This window comes from Mytilus californianus, unplaced genomic scaffold (genome assembly GCF_021869535.1).
Source record: "Mytilus californianus isolate M0D057914Y unplaced genomic scaffold, xbMytCali1.0.p SCAF_5, whole genome shotgun sequence".
Classification (NCBI taxonomy): Eukaryota; Metazoa; Mollusca; class Bivalvia; order Mytilida; family Mytilidae; genus Mytilus; species Mytilus californianus.
The window spans coordinates 79,901,135-79,919,012 of NW_026262701.1; the positions used below are offsets into that span (position 1 = coordinate 79,901,135).

The window sequence follows — 17,878 nt, forward strand, 5'->3', positions numbered from 1 at the left end:
CAGGCACTTTGAATAATACTCAAAGCAGTAAAACAAATAACAATTTAATGAAAAGAAAGTAAAGACATATTCAATTCATACATTTAACACATCAAAACAACTTAATAACTTTCAGGCAGAAACCCTTCCTTAAATTACATCCAGCCATCCATGTTAGATTAGCCATAATGACGCCACAAATCTTGCATATAGAGCTTAACATCAGACAGGCAACCCGTATTGACCCAATCAATTCGTAATATGCACTCAGACAGACAAACCGGTCTTCATGTGATTGGTTCAAAATATTATTATTATTCTAATAAAATAGGTATAAGCAAATAGGTATTTGCATCTTGCAAAGCCAACGAATGGATTGCCGAAAATTGAATTGAATCTTCTTATTTTTTTCTATTGTCACCAATTAACATAGAATGATTTACACAAAACGTTATACTTGACACATTTGCATGTCTTTCATCCACAATCTGTTTTGCATGCACACTTTACGAATCCCTGCCCTAACTGTAGGCGCACTACTTCCCTAACTCTTAAATCGTTCTGGGTATTTGCATCTTGCAAAGCCAACGAATGGATTGCTGAGAAAGTGAATTGATTCCTAGAGAAAGATCCATCTTTTGAGCAGAGATGGGATTGGTCATTTGTCTGATCATGTACTTATTTACATCATTAATCACAAAGATAAATGGGGAGGGTGTGGAGACGACAAAACAAGTTTAATCCCGCTGCATATTGCATGGGCCTGTCCCAAGTCTGGATTAAAGACCAAACGGGTCCAGGAAAGGGACATGGTAGGGGCTTAGGGTCGGCAAAGCAAAGGGTGCATGCACCAATTAAACTCCTGCCCCCTTACTGCAGCCTTTAAACAGAACTATTGAATAGCTTGTATAGGTTCAATTTTTAGAAATACAACAGAAATGTCATGAAAACCATTACTAAAAGGTTGTAATCAGTTTTTGTCTTTTTTTTTGTATAATTTTAAAACAAAATGTTCAATCTGCTAATTATAGTGTTCATCTTCTCCTTTTGCATTAAGACTATCACATTTTTCGTTCTACAATTTGAACAACTCCTTTGTAAATGTTTGTTCTTATTCATCGGCTATTTTCAACAAATATGTTTATTATAAAGACAGTTTAACATCAAGGTATATTTTAGGACGATAAGTTTTTAATAGTACTCACTGACCTTCTTATCAGTAGTATCCTAACTTTTCATCAGCTGACCATATTACAACATTGTTTTAACAGTTGTTAAATAGGTGTAAAAATTCATTATGAAATTAGTAATTACTGGTAATAGCTTGGCAGTTTCAGGAATTACTTGTATTAAGTAAGTGCATTTTAATAATTACGTGTAATTCCTAATTTCACCTATTTAATGTAACATATATATACATAGATATAAGAAGATGTGGTATGAGTGCCAATAAGACAACTCTCCATCCAAGTCACAATTTATAAAAGTAAACCATTATAGGTCAAAGTACGGTCTTCAACACGTAGCCTTGGTTCACACCGCACAGCAAGCTATAAAGGGCTCCAAAAATTACTAGTGTAAAACCATTAAAAGGGAAAAACAACGGTCTAATCTATATACAAAACGAGAAACAAGAAACACTTATGAACCACATCAACATACGACAACTACTGAACATCAGATTACTGTCTTTATATGTGATAGAAATTAGTACCTGGGTAAATAAATCTAGAACTGAACAAACACCATATATTTGTTATGATTAAAATTCAGTGATTGTAACCATTACATGAACTAATGCCAAACCTAAACCAAAGATCTAATTGAATTTAAAATATGTTTTTTTAAATAGGTTACCAATTGAGGTTCTTCAAAATGGCCAATACTCAAAGGAAGGTGATATCTATATGTTTGCAATGGTAGTATATGAACTTTACATGGCGCTTGATGTTCATCAACATGACAACATGGCTAGCGATTTAGAATGTGCACCGTTTGCAAAGGTTTCCATTTCTGAGGTAAATGTATATATTTTTTTGGTATCAAATATCACAGAACTTTTATTGAATGAAACTATTTTCAAATATATAATTAAACAGAGAAGAGTTATGACGGTCAATGTTTGTGGGCGCTCAGCTCTAAAAAAACTAACGTAAAACAGTTATATAACAGAAATATATGGTACAAACAATAAAACTCGATTTAAATTAAATCAGATTGTTTCATCAGTGCTAAGGAAGACACCGTCTGAAGAACAAACAATATATTAAACAAAACTATGAATACACATATTTATTCCAAACCTGTGAAAAATTTGAATTCGACTGGTGAATAGATCACGTTTTCTTTGGATATTAATCAGTGCACCTCCGGCACCTTTAGTAGTCAAACATTCAAAATAGTCTACCTTAATCATTGCAATAAGTCAAGTCCATACAAAAAGTAAAATAATATATCAAAATTTGGTTGCCCTTTGTTGAAATATATTCGTTTATATATATTAAACTATCATAAAGTAGTTTAATTTGTATCTGGTGAACTGTTAGTCCTCAAAGATTTACTTTTTAGGAGCATTGTTCTGATATAGCTCACGTATTTAGATAAATTTACATCATTGACTATCACATATTTAAGTTTCATCGTTCCTGATGGAGGTTAATCTAACAAAGTGCTTCGCACATACGAAATTTATTAAGTGTTGTTTTCGTTTTGTAAATACGAAGACAGTATTCAAAGATCTTACAACAATGTTGTACATATAACTTTATGAATTCGTTTATTTAAAGTATTAGTACGTTAAAATGAACAATTGTTTACTTTTATACATAACCATTTTTAATGTGTTTAGTAAACATTGTCCACAAAGAAAGATTTTTAAACGTTCGAAACATGGTGAAAGTATACCGATGTCATAAAAAATATCACAGTCGACAACAAACAGAAAAACAAGGGAGAGACAACAGACAAAACCGCGCGGACTTCAAACGGAGTAACCCTATTTGGGGCGACAGCGTAACCACCCCCTTGTCTTACATGTGACGATGCACTCTACGATATACCAGATAATACCGAAATTTGTTTTCTTAATTACTATATCTTATCATCCGTCTGTATTTTGTAGTTACTTAAGACCCTATACAGTGGTGAAGTCCCAACACAGCCAGATTTGTGTCCTGACTGGTTATATGATATTATGAACCTCTGTTGGAATAGAGACAGAACACGCAGACCAACATCTAATCATATTTTAAAAGAAATTATGAGAAACCTGGAGTAAGTCATTAACGTAGATACAATTCATAATAACATCTTTTGACTAATACATTTAAAAAAATTCGCAGGTCATGAATGAATACAAAAAAACAAAAACATAAATCGTTAAAAATCTGATTTTGAGCTTCACACCACTCCTGTTAATAAGTTCTTTCAAAATTTCCGTTGAAAGCAATGGTAATGCGTTTTGATTTTGTTTCCTTTGCCATCTGAGTTGGTTTTTGTTTTATTTTTGATACCGTACAGTGATTACGGTTTCACAATTGAACCTGTATAACTGAGCACTTCTTCCTGTACGATTTTTCTCCTCGTTTACTCTTTTTCTCACTTTTCCTTTATAATCGTTAGAGATATCAACAACAAATTTTTCAAATTGGTCAGAAATCTTAAATCAGTTTTAACCGAAGCGATGCAGTAAACGATGAAAAACATTTGCCAAATTATTGGTTACGACATGACGCAACTTCAATACATTTGGGTTGAAATTCTTTGGCCAATGTTCTTTTATTTATTTGTATTCAGTGTAAATTCTCTATCATACAAAGTGTGCAGATGCATTATGGGATAGTGAATTGTCAGTTAGATTAGGTTCATTGTGGCTTTGACCTTCGACACCAAAATGTTGATTGATCTTTTAACATTGACATCATAAAACATGAAATTGGCATATCCAGGAAACATCAAATCGTCATAAGTATATAACATGAATGGCTGAAAGCCAGGATCTCAAAATTTCATTGCCTCAATACTGAATTTCACAGCATCAACTTAGATGCATGTACGGATCATTCGACCCGCTATGCGGACATGACCTGGTACATGACAAGTCCAGAAGGTCTTCTGCGTTGGGTTGAAAGTTGTATGACCTTTAAAAATATCATCCGGAAATTACCTTTTGTAAACCGGATGTAGACATTTTGCACTAATTTCATGGAAGATTATTATCTCCTTTATTTCTCAGAAAGCACTCAGAAACATGTTTTATTGAATGCAGTATAAAAATTTTATCATTGAAACTGGAAGTGACATTTTGTAACCGGAAGTAGCAAATCATATCCTAATTTCACAAAAAATACATAGAAATATAATCTATCTTCAGACACCGGAAGTTACTGTTAACAAGATGTTACTCTATTTTGCCTTTATTTTTCAATCAACTAGTTGATTTAAGGGTGAACAGCCCTTCAATTGTTCTAGAAAAGAAATTGTTTTTAATTCTTTTATCATTCCTTATTGAATACAAAACGATCTATTTTGAATGATTAGATTAATTAAAAAATAAATTCTTGTATTGGTAAAACGCTACTAAAGTATTTTTATAATTTAATGTAATATGTACATGGAGCTAAATTTCTTTATATATTATATATTACACATAACATGTACTTGTAATATCAATAACGTTTACATTAGAATTAGTTTATATTTTCTTTGATTAAATTTCCTTTGTCAGAAATGAATTACATTTATATCTTATAGCACTTTTATCGATCCATGGCAGCAATTTTAAATATTCTCTCGACCAGTGGATGCCTGTTTATGTAGTCTGTACAGTTATGAGTTATAATATAAATTCCGAATACAATCATCCTTACTCCTTCTGTGACTATCTAATCATCTGTTCAGTTTAAACATACTTGATGCAAAATGAATTTTAATCAAAATCTAAAGTACGATAAAAATATGAATTTAGTCTAGATATTCCGAAGTTTTTATTTCCAAAATTTGATGACCTAAATTATAAGTCCATTTCCAAATGTTCATGGCAATATTTTATGTTTAATATTCATAAAACCATGTAGAATTGTAGCTCTTGTATTTTGTGGTTACCACTCTTATCACAAACTAATTTAAGCTTTTAAATGAACATTTTATATGAATATATTTTATATATAAAAATACTTTTGTCCTGCAATCGACCTTTCTACCATACTAATACAGGCGTACAGATAACACGAAGCGATATACGTATACTAGACGTATATAATATCCTGGTATCCTGCTTCTGTTGCGAGCGAACGGTTATGTCAAATTACTGTTTACGTCACAATTAAATTTGGGGTCCTCATTGCGGTCCGCGTTTAAGTCCTGTCGATGATTTCTTTCAAAAACGAACTCAACGATTGGGATGGAAAAAGATGTACTAATTCAATTGCAGGATAAAGACAATAACTATTTAGTGTCTTTAAATATCATCTGTAATTGTACTCGGCTCGAAACAAGAGTAATAGCTCGCTAAAGCTCGCATTACACCTGTTTCTTAGCCTCGTACAAATACAACTGATATTTAAAGACACTAAACAGCTATTGTCTATAAATTACATTAACGTTTCCTGTTAACAATTTCAGGTCGTCAATAAAAGAGGTGGATAACCACTCCGATCAAGAAATGTACGATGTGCCGGAAGATTCTGAACCAGAAAGGGATTATGAACCTCTAAATGAAACTAACAGTATCGATAGTGAAAACTATGACAGCCTTGATGACAGCAGTGTAGAAAATTTTAATCCTCTTATGAGATCAAAAAGTTCTTGTCCAATAATTACAATTCCAAAAACTGGAGAAACTAATCCTTTTGATGTAAATAGACAACATACCTGTAGTTTCGAATCTAGTACAAGTTCTCTAACTAATCAATTTGCAAAAGACAATGTACAGTTTTCATGTGTAAATAGCGACACAGAATCTGAGCGGAGTACGTTCAAACATCATAATTTGCGATATCATCAACAAATATTAGAAACTTCTAGAAGCTCATTCACCAGAAATGGTTTCAGATGCGTAAATAGCATTTCATCAGAAAGTCAAAATGACTACATGAACGAATATCAATTTACGGACGCAAAATCAAAAACTGCAGATAAAACGATAAAAGGTGTTCTATTTTATCCTAATGACACTTCGAAAAATGAAGCTTCGGCAAGTAATATTAATGGTGATGATGATGTTTTCAAAGAAGGTGCAAAATCCATCAATGAAGGCATACATCAAGAATTTAAGGAAGATCGATTAAACGGTAGCGATTCGTCTGAAGCAAGTAGTAGTTACTTTCGTACTGATGTGAATAACCAGTCATCAATAAAAACATCACCAAAGAACACACAAAAAGCAGAAGCTTGTAAATTTAAGACTATCACTGCCAAACAATCCTCAACACCAAGTGATATTAGGTCATTAGACATTCAAGGAAGGATGAGGAGTTCGTCTTCTTCTTCCATCAGCAATCATTTTACGAATCCAGCAAAGTGCAATAGTGAAAATACTTATAATAAATCAAAAACCGAAAGGGACAAAACTAAGCACATCGTTTCTACAGCAGATGACGATAAATTCAGCGATATTTCAAGAGAAAGTAGCACGTACTTTAATGTAGACAAACCACCAGTCAATGCTGAGGATGAAGGCACCGAAAGTGAATCTTATGAAGATTTTGAATCTACTACAAATTGCAAAATTTTTTCACCACCGGAAGACAAAGATTATTTGACTGTTGTGTATGCGAAAGTTTAGGCAATTAACAGACGCAAACTGCACTGTTTGTTAATGTGCTATGTGTATTTCAAATAAAAGTATTCATGGACGAAAGGATACATGGAAAATAGTCAGCCAGACATCATTATTTAGTTATTCGGAATGTTTGTGTACATACTCAACAATACAAGTGACCGGCCGAAAACAAATTCATTATTTTTTCAATATGGTACTTTTATTTTCAAAAATAGATATTTATAAAAATAATATCTTTGTAACACATGTAACATATGAAGTTATTACAAATTTATAACATTTTTGTTTGAATTTCATTATTTTCCCACAGTAGCTTTTATTGTATATTGCTTAAGATAGAATGCAAATATATTATGAATTATAGTCCATTTGAAAGCCATAACACAGGGAAATACATCTTTTTTACTCGATCTTTATTAACTATGGTTTTCCAAATGCATCATATCATACTAAACCTTATTGTCGAATATAGCCATATAAAAACGTACAGGTACCAATCAATACAATTGGAATAGAATCCCTTATAATATGTGGTTTAACTTTATATAAGTGAGAATTATCAACGATTAATTAAATGTCTTGACCAGTTCTTTACATGTACCTTAATGCAGCGCGTAAACTAATCAGACCGACTTATAAATTTTTGTTACATATTGTTACCTGGGCAAACCATTGACAGCGAGAAGTAAAACTACCATTGTTTAACTATACTACTAAAAAAAAGGTTTGCAACAATTCCATTGAGATTAATGGCGATCAAACTTTGAGGGATAATATCTTTGTTTTAAATGCTCAAAATAATATGAAATTCACAGCGTTGGTGTTTTTGATAATGTTTAACTGAGTGTCTTGTAAAAAAATTAGGAATAAATGAGCACTCATATAATTCCACATACAAAAACATATCATTTGACAAGGATGAGATTTTTGCGAATCATAAGTCCTTCATGGCTTCAATGAAAATTACACTAAACAACAAATCAGAGGACTTACCTCGTTTGTATTGGATACATAAGCTTCACAAAATTCCGTACAAACAACGGTACATTGCCGGCTCATCTGCATGTTCTATAAAGGAATTGTCCCTTAGATTGACAATAATTCTGTCCGCTATGAAAGAAGGTCTTCAGAAATACTGCGAAACTGTTTACTCGTGTAGTGGTATTAACCATATGTGGATTCTATAAAACTCTAAAGAACTTATGGATAATTTTAAATCTTGATCTTTCTCTAAAAATTAGTTCTATCAAAACCTTTGATTTTTCAACCCTTTAGACCACCATTTCCCATTTCAAATTGAAAAAATCGTATACAAGAAATAATCCACAATGCTTTTCAATATAAAAATGGTAGCATACGCTATAAATTTATTGCTTTGGGATACCATACCACATATTGTGTAAATAGTGAACAAAAAGGTAAAACATGCTTCACCGAGGAACAAGTGATCAGTATGCTGGAGTTTCTTATTGATAACATATTTGTTGAATTTGGAGGTAGACTTTTTCCACAAATTAAAATTGAGAATGCGTCAAAGAGACAACAACCCAACCAATCAGCAGAAAAAAATTGTCGGCATTCCTATGGGAACGAACTGTGTGCCTCTCCTTGTCGACCTCTTCTTATTTTCCTATAAGTCGGAGTTCCTTCAGACACTTGTCAAAAACAAGAAGATCAATGAAGCCAGATCATTTAATTTCACACTCAGGTATAGTGACGGTGTTCTTTCAATTAACAGTCCAAAATTTTCTGATTGGGTTCCATTAATATATCCTCCATAACTAGAAATTACAGAAACAACAGACACGGCTTTCTGCGCCTCATTTTTAGAATTTTACATTTAATTTAACATAAGCGGTCATCTCAGTACCAGAATCTATGACAAACGAGACGATTTTAGTTTTGAAATTATAAAATCCCCAACCTTAGCAGTTATATACAAACTTCACCTGTATATGGATTATACATTTTCCAACTCATTCGGTATTCAAGAGCTTGCAGATGCTTCTCAGACTTTGTAAAACTTCACCAGTGTCTTAGCACCAGGGTTATGTCAAAGAACGTCTCGTCTTTTTCCTAAACAGTTCAAAGGGAGTTACCAAGACCTTGTTGATAAATATTCCGTATCAACTTCATACATGATACATGACGGTCTTGAAGTATATGTTCTAGGTACTGACGTTGTTTATCATCTTAATTACGTGTTACAGTGTTCTTTTTATTTGTTTTTGTATATTTTTAACCTTTACTGTTTAGTCCATTCTTTGTAATATCCTTTAGGCGTAGCTAGTTATTTATATGTCCCGCCTTTGTGTTATTGTGCTATGGTAATTTTTTGTATTCTTGTCTTTAATTTTTGCTTATATGCTTTGTTTATAGAGTGTCTACATGCCATTTTGTTTTTCTTTGTTGACATAGTTGTTTGTTTTTATAGTGATTAAGATTATAACACAATGTTGACTGCTGTATCCCAATATTTAACATTTTTACCTATTATGTCTGTTTGTTTTGCTCACACATTGTTGTCAATATAATGGATTTTAAGCGACTGTCATACAAGTGAGAGGTTTAGCTAGCTATAAAACCATGATCCTACATTTTCTACATAAGGAATACCTGTACTAAGTCAGGAATATTGACACTATATATGGTGTATGGAATGGTTGTAACATGTGCATGGCTATCCGGCATGGACATCATTTTCGTGGATCATTGGTAATGTTAAGTTTCTGTGATACTTGTAGTAAAACCTTCATGTTACAGACTTTGAACATAAATTCAATTATAAATGAAGCATGCGATACATTTCAGCTTTGGTACTCTTGTTCAAACTACATGTGTGTTTTGTGTTCTTTAAATCACACTGTATTAAGAAAATACATTATAACTTTTCATTGAAGAATATATTTTTTTAAATAATTTTTGGGTTTTGTTTCTTTTGCAGGAGTTGTGACACAGGAATAACTATGTAAATGCTTAGATAAATTGTTAGCTATATAGTAAAGGTGGGTGATATTATGTCCTATTTGCAATGAAATTGAGCCTTTTTATTAATTTTGATCCGTCTGCACTTCCTTGTTTATTTCTTAGATTAAATAGATTGGACCACATTGATTATTTCTAGAATAATTCATAATCATGGTGTATACGAACACTTTTTGCTTTATCACAAAGCTGTCACAGTTAGACAATTATTAAATCAAACTTTGTTGTCTAGACTGTATTTTCATTGCTTCTAATTTTCACGTTTGTAAAATGCTCTGAATTCCTCTTGCCCAGCATAGTTATTAATTATCAACTACTTATTAAGCCTGTAGTTAAATATTTTGATTTAGAAGATGTTGTGTTGATATCGTTTATTTTTTTAGATTGACTTCATGATGAATTCTTGACTAAGGAAACGAAATTGCATTAAACAACAATTTACCTCAATATTAAGAATCATTCTAGCTGGTCTTGGGCTCATTCTTTGCATGAAAGACTTTGAAAGTAAAACCTGGAGTCAACTTCAATTCACATATATTTTTTTATAAACAAATAAAGACCATAGCTTTTGAAAAATAAATATTTCTATTATATTGTCAGTCAGCCTACCTACAATGAATCTGATATTTGGTAATAAGATAAGATTCCTAAGGTGAATTGTGAAAAATCTGGACAATCATAAGATACCAAAAAAGAAATAAAATAGAAAAAAGGCCATTTTTCCCTCAGAGCTTCAAGCTCTTAGAATTTGTGATTCTGACTTATTTTAACACTCGTGATGTGTTCTAGAATCATTTACAAGCTTTTTGGCGAAAAGGAGGGGTGCGGACTTTACTTTTTATGCTAGAACAGAGCATATGAATTTTATCTATAGAAGCGGAATTTCATCAGTCCTAGGAAACCAGCAATTTCCTTTAGGGATTAAGAGTCTAGGCTTAGTCTTTGAAATAAATCCCTTCTTAAAATAATCAGTTTCAGTATCTGTCGTTTTAGCTCTCACGATACAGTACGATCAGGGACATACACAGTCCAGATCATTAGACGATAAAAATTTGAAATGGCTAACTTATGTTGTTACAATGTCAGTCCAATTGTCTGACACAAGGAAATGAATTTTGTAATAAACAAACATAGCAAATTAGTTGGTGAAAGATTTTGAACCGCTTTCAAATATGATAATTATCCATGATTGATTGTTGAGTTAGTGTTCCTCAAATGTAAGTTTCCGAGGAGACTTAAGTGTTTTAATACCTGCCAACTTTCAAAATCTACATTGGACATGTTTAGCACTTTTTAAGATATGTTTATAATGAAACAAAAACTTGTTACTGTGAACAACTATACCAATTCATGATTGATTGATTGGTGTTGGTGTTAAACCCCACTTTCAGCACACTTTACTAAAATCATGGTGGCCATTTTTTATTGACAAAGGAAGCCGGAATATCTAAAGTGAATAACCAACTTTGACAGAAAAACTTTCAGGTAAATCCTAATTAATTCCTTGAATATTTGCTTCCCTCAAGTTGAACATGCAATGTATGGAATTATAAAAAATTTAATTTAAATCAACAATATTAGGAGATTTTAATCTTTAGTTTAATATGCTTTGGTGGAGATATGAGTAAGTATGTTATTTTTTTAAGACAAAAATACGTCGAAAGCAACAGTGGCACATAGCAGGCGGGGTTAGTGTGGTCTGCTTTCATTATAATTCAAATCATCTTTTCATGTATCTTCTTCCACCTCAGAGCTAGCAGGTCTCTGATTGCTGTTCATGAGTTATAGATCGGAAAGTAGGCATTGAATGTTGCAAGTAAAAAAAAGGCCTGAAAGCACTTTTCAAAATACAGAAAACCAGGTTTTCTGTCAATTTGACTGCTCCTTCCTGTTTTTCATTGGTAAAGTGCCAATATTCTTTCGGTAATCAGATACATGTACAATCAATTCGCGAGATATCTAATGATGCTCTTTCCTTAAATATAAGCAAAGCAGAGAAACGCTACCGGAAGAGAGAAACGATACTGGAAAGGATTTTGGCGCCAATGCAGTAAATTCTCAAGTTTTAGGAGGTCAAAACATGCCTAAAGAAATGTTTTCTGGTTTGCTTATTATTCCTTAATTAGAGTTCAACCTTTTATCTCAAAAAATAAACAGAGAAATCAATTGGCACAGATGTTAAGTTTCTGAGCAAGGCCTTCCAAAACTGCTCCCTGAAAGCTTGTTAATCAACAGTTTCTTGAAGAGAACAGATTAAAAAAGAGATTTTATTATACTTTTATTAAAAGTAAAGACAACTATATATGACAGACATTAAACACTCTATAAGACCAATGTAGTCAAAAGAACTTCAAGAAAAGAAGAAAATAAGACTTTTATTACTCATATAAGTATAAAACTCTTAATATGTAAGGAATATAACTCGGATTATTACATTTGCGCGCATAACCCTTACATTTGCTCGCATTCATTTTACACGAAATATTTAATTTGATTTTTGTAAGAGTTTTTTTTTTTTTTTTTAATTTTCGAAAATTCTCCCTTACAACTGATCAGACAATAATTTTGAGTTAACAAAAGGCCTAAACGTACAATTAATGATCCTTAATAGCTAGTTGATACATTTGTCTTTTAAAAAACAACTGTCATGTAAGGACCTAAATGATGCTACGTGGATAAATTTATGGGGTTTCAAGAGCTAAATTGACAACACTTCATTCCTACAAGGGCTTTAATTTTCACGATTAAAAAAATAGGTGGTGTAATGTGGAGATAATTTCGATGAAGTATAATCCTGACTGATTACCCCTGACTATGAGTAGAGACAAACCTCTGCACATGAAAAAGTTATTTTCAAGTATAGTTATAGTTCAAGGTGAGTTAAGTTATCTGTGTGGTCAGTTGAGTTATCTCTGCTGCCAAAAACAGTTAGCTGTGTTGTCAGTACAGTTATCTGTGGTCAGTTAAGTTTTTTGTCTTGTTATGTTATCTGTTTTACCAGTACAGTTATCGGTATTGCCAGTATTTTTATTTGTGTGGTCTAGTTAGATTATCTGTGTTGCCAGTACAGATTTCTGTGTGGTCTAGTTAACTTATCTGTTTTGTTAATACAGTTATCTGTGTGGTCTAGTTAGATTATCTGTGTTGCCAGTACAGTTATCTGTGTGGTCTTGTAAGGTTATCTGTGTTGCCAGGACAGTTATCTGTGTGGTCTAGTTAGGATATCTCTGTTGCCAGTGCAGTTATCTGTGTGGCTATTTAGGTTATCCTTATTGCCAGTCCAGTTATCTGTGTGGTCAGTTAGGTTATCTGTGTTGCTAGTACAGTTATCTATTTTGCTAGTGGTCTAGTTAGGTTATCACTGTTGCCAGTTCAGTTATCTGTTTTGCGAGTTTAGTTATCTGTGTGGTCTAGTTAGGTTATCCCAGTTGCCAGTCCAGTTATTTGTGTGGTCAGATAGGTTATCTGTGTTGCTAGTACAGTTATCTGTATTGCGAGTACAATCATCTGTGTTGCAAGTACAGTTGAATGTGTCGTTCAGTTAGGTTATATGTGTTTCCAGTACAGTTATCTGTGTAGTCTAGTTAGGTTATCTGTGTTGCCAGTTCAGTTATATGTGTGGTCTAGTTAGGTTATCCCTGTTGTCAGTCCAGTTATCTGTGTTGTCAGATAGGTTATCTGTGTTGCTAGTATAGTTATCTGTATTGCGAGTACAATCATCTATGTTGCAAGTACAGTTGAATGTATCGTGCTGTTAGGTTATATGTGTTGCCAGTACAGTTATCTGTGTGGTCTAGTTAGATTATCTGTGTTGTTAATACAGTTATGTGTGGGGTCTAGTTAGGTTATCTGTGTTGCCAGTACAGTTATCTGTGTGGTCTAGTAAGGTTATCTGTGTTGCAAGTACAGTTATCTGTGTGGTCTAGTAAGGTTATCTGTGTTGCCAGTACAGTTATATTTGTGGCTAGTTAGGTTATCCTTGTTGCCAGTCCAGTTATCTGTGTGGTCAGTTAGGTTATCTGTGTTTCTAGTACAGGTATCTATTCTGCTAGTACAGTTATCTGTGGTGCAAGTACATTTTAATATGTGGTCAGTTAAGTTATCTCTGTTGCCAGTCTAATAATATGTGTGGTCAGCACAGTTATCTCTGTTGCCAGTGCAGTTATCTCTATTGTCAGTACAGTTATGTGAGTGGTCTCGTTAAGTTATATGTGTTGCCAGTCTAGTTATCTGTGTGGTTTAGTTAGGTTATCTTTGTTTGCCAGTCCAATTATCTGTGTTGCCAGTACATTTATCTGTGTGGTCTAGTTAGGTTATCTGTGTTGCCAGTCCAGTTATCTGCTTGGTCAAGTTAATATATCTCTGTTGCCAGTCCAGTTATCTGTGTGGTCTAGTTAGGTTTTCTGTGTTGCCAGTACAGTTATCTGTGTGGTCAGATAGGTAAGTTATCTGTCTAGTCAGTACATTTATCTGTGTGGTCAAATAAGTGATTTGTGTTGCTAGTACAGTTATCTAAGTAGTCTCGTTAGGTTATATGTGTTGCCAGTCCAGTTATCTCTGTTGTCAGTCCAGTTATCACTGTTGCCAGTACAGGTTTCTGTGTGGTCAGTGAGGTTATAGGTGTGCCACTATAGTTATCTATGTTGCCGTTTATGTTATTTTGGCTGCCATACATGTTATCTGTTTTACTAGTTATGAGTTATGTTATCTTGTTGCCAGTTATATTATTTGTTCTTTTATGTTTTTTCATTAAGATTTTGTGTGTTGCTTGGTTCCAGTGTTATAGTCTTTACCCAAAATTTACATATTTTCAAAATTATGATACATACATTATTTGTAAAATATTTCAACAATCACTGACAATTGTTGATATGTATGTCATATACATGTACATGTGCTGACACTTGAAATTTGAAAATATGACTTTAAAGCTTCTAGCCTACATCAAATCATTGGAATATTTTATATCTATAATTACGTAGATTACTAGTATATGTACAAATAAATGTTAAAATCAAAGTATTAAACATTAAGATAAATTATTATGTATTTTGTCAGTCGTGTCTAGGTCATTATATAAAGTTTTTGTTTTATTTTGAGTGCAATAATCAACACTGATCAATACAAAATCTTTGTTGACCCACAATGTTATAAATGGTTTTATTTCATGTTCTATAGTTTGCATAATAAACAATGATTTATTGATCATGTCCTTTGGTAGCATAAAACAGGTACATACATACATTTCTTTATTTTAATATTTCAGTTTTACTCTTTGTGTATGTTGATCAAGTATCTGTAAAACAATGCTGAAAACTACTATAAACTTAATATGTCAAGCTCTAAATTCCCAAGAATCTAGCTATACAAACAAGTTGTACATGAAATTAGCCGAGACTATGAAATATCTGTCACCCTTTCGGTGGGGGGAGTTGCAAATGATGAACTTAGCCAGGTAAGAACTGGAAACAACGAACCGAACGGGACAAATTTGACGATTTTTAATAGAAAACGCATGGCTCTAGTTTTTTTATCTATTCGTACACGAAAAACTTTTTCGCTTTGTTTGTAAATCGATTTGTATGAATTTATGAAATTTTTCCATGGTTGAACAATTTTAAAATACGTTCACGTCACAATTATATTCAAATTAGACAGTTAGTGATGGAGACATATCTAATTCTGTATGAGCCTTGTGTTGCCTGAAAATTTCAGAAGGGAAGCGAAAGATACCAAAAGGACATTCAAATTAATAAGACGAAAATAAACTGCCATTGAAAAAAAAAAAAAAAAACGACCAGCCTTCTAGATCCTTTGTTTCGTCTAATCAATTATCACTGACGTTAACAAACAAAGGTGAACTGATTATAGTAGAATTTTCTTACTTTGTCCAGACTGGCAAGAAAATTCAAACATACAAGATATCGATTGATTTGCAAAAATTAACTATGCTTTTTTTTTTTTATTCAAACACAGTTATATCTTTCTGCATGACGACTTCAATTACCTGGATGTTTTGTAGAGTAATTCTCAAATTTCAACCTACACTTAAATCGGAGAAATAGATATTGTTAACAAAATAATTGAAAAAAGATATTAATTTTACTTGGTTCGTGTTTAATTTTAAAGGGATTTTGTCATGTTTACAAATGTATCTGAAACAACATATGCACAACAGTATGATTTTTTTCTTTAAATGAATAGAGGTTTCTCAAATAATTTCATTATAATTGTTTGCCATATGTTACTCTCTCCTTGAAATACACTCTACATCTCTTTAAATACATCGAATGCATCCATTATATAATATTCACCGAAAGTTTAAAATACACTATCAAGATTGTTGACGAAATCATGACTAATACATGTATTTGAACTAGAATTCAGAAAAAAGCGTAACGCTTTTAGAGTGAATAAATTTATTAGTCATTATCAAAACTACCAAGGTTATATAAGAGGGGCGTAAAGGGGGGGGGGGGGGGTATCTGTACGGAAGAACACGAAATAAAATTGCCATTTCAAGATGAACGAACAATTAAAAATTTCTTGCACGTTGATCCTTTTACCGATTTCACGAAACACGGTGAATAACGAACCTTTTTCACGGCTACACGTGAAATAATAACCCTTTACCACCCTCATATAATATTGTTCATTGAAATACGAATATACTATTTATATATTTTTTAAACAACCAACCACCATTGTTCAATAACTGTACATGTGATGTGGAATTACTCTGATTTAATTAGAATTTAAATAATCATTGTTCACTGGTTCGGTGTTGGATATTTGTTAGGGGCCATTGACAGGTTTCCTCTGGTACAGCGTTATCTACCCCTGGTTTTTATGATAAATTTTTAAGGGGATTTCAACATGTTCAATGCGCAGTTGTATTCCTGGAATGACCTGTATCAGGCAAGATTCAGTAAATAAATTAAATAAGTTATTAGACACAGTGTATGTAATGTGCGAATCCTAAAATGTAATTTTTACTGTATCCGTGATGAATTTCTGATGTAGAATGATAAATAAACAGACGACAAATTCAAGATTTTTGAATAAAATAAGAAATAATATATAATGTGTACTGTATTTATAAATTCATGATATAGGTATGAGATGCGGACGGGTTTTCATCGCGCCTATAGCCATCCAGGCGCACAATTGATACACAAATAGATTAATATTAAGAATAGTTCACGAACAGAGCGTGCAAGAGATTTAAAAGTAGCAGTTAAGTTTCATTTGCAGAAAAATGTACCTTTTAACATAATTATCAATGTTGTTTAACTTAAAACAGGTTTTGTTATTCAGCTTGTTGATATTGAATCAAATTCCACTATGCTGTTTTCGTTATGCGATTCATGTTTACTGTCGAATAATGAAACTAGACTTTCATTTTCACTGTAGAGCGATTCATTTCTATTGTATATGCGATGCATTTTCACAGAAGGAAATTAATTAAGTTTCATTATATAAAGTCTAAATTCAGTCGACTTTATAACAAAATTTATGAAGTCAGAAGGATTGCTTATATATGCATACTTAGTGAGTGAAAGTCTGAGGTAATATATCAATAAATTCCTTAAACATGGTATATATTGCTAATATAGTCAATTCTATTTTCTCAAATAATTTGTCCTGATCTATATGTAGGATAAAATTTATTCTTTCCTATGACACGTCATCATTAAATACATATATCTTGGACAGTTAAGCTAATCCACGTCACCGGAAAAGCAAAGTTTCTGTTTCGGTCTAAATATACATCGCATACTAATAAATTAAACGTCATTAGAGCTAATTTTCTAATGCTTGTAGATAAAAGGTGTGGTTGGCCTTGATCGTGTAAATGTTGCCTAAGCATTGTAATTAAGATTGAGCAAACGTTTATACAAACAAAGCAAGCAAGCCAATCAAACCTTTAAACTACAAGCGTTTGGAAAATAGCTCTAATGAACGCATTTGAGATAACAAAGAGCATTCACAAAACGATCTTCATTTCACGATTCAATGCGTGGAAACGTTTTCATCTTGCACAAACAATTGACGCTTGGATTACTGGGTAATTGATATTTATCATGCCATTGTGTATAAATCTTATACAGTAAAGAAAGTTCGAGCAACAGT

At 32.5% G+C, this 17,878-nt stretch overlaps 1 protein-coding gene across 2 annotated transcripts in view; it reads left to right on the plus strand.

Moving 5' to 3' along the window:
* LOC127703094 (uncharacterized) overlaps positions 1-7,043 on the plus strand; it is a 29,165-nt gene extending 22,122 nt beyond the window's left edge. For both annotated transcript variants that reach the window (XM_052207516.1, XM_052207517.1), the window contains exons 14-16: positions 1,832-1,997; positions 3,101-3,252; positions 5,602-7,043. In XM_052207516.1, coding sequence (XP_052063476.1) covers positions 1,832-1,997; positions 3,101-3,252; positions 5,602-6,763 — 1,480 coding nt within the window. In that variant the 3' untranslated portion in view covers positions 6,764-7,043. The remainder of the gene's footprint in view (positions 1-1,831; positions 1,998-3,100; positions 3,253-5,601) is intronic.
* Positions 7,044-17,878: the final 10,835 nt, after the last annotated feature.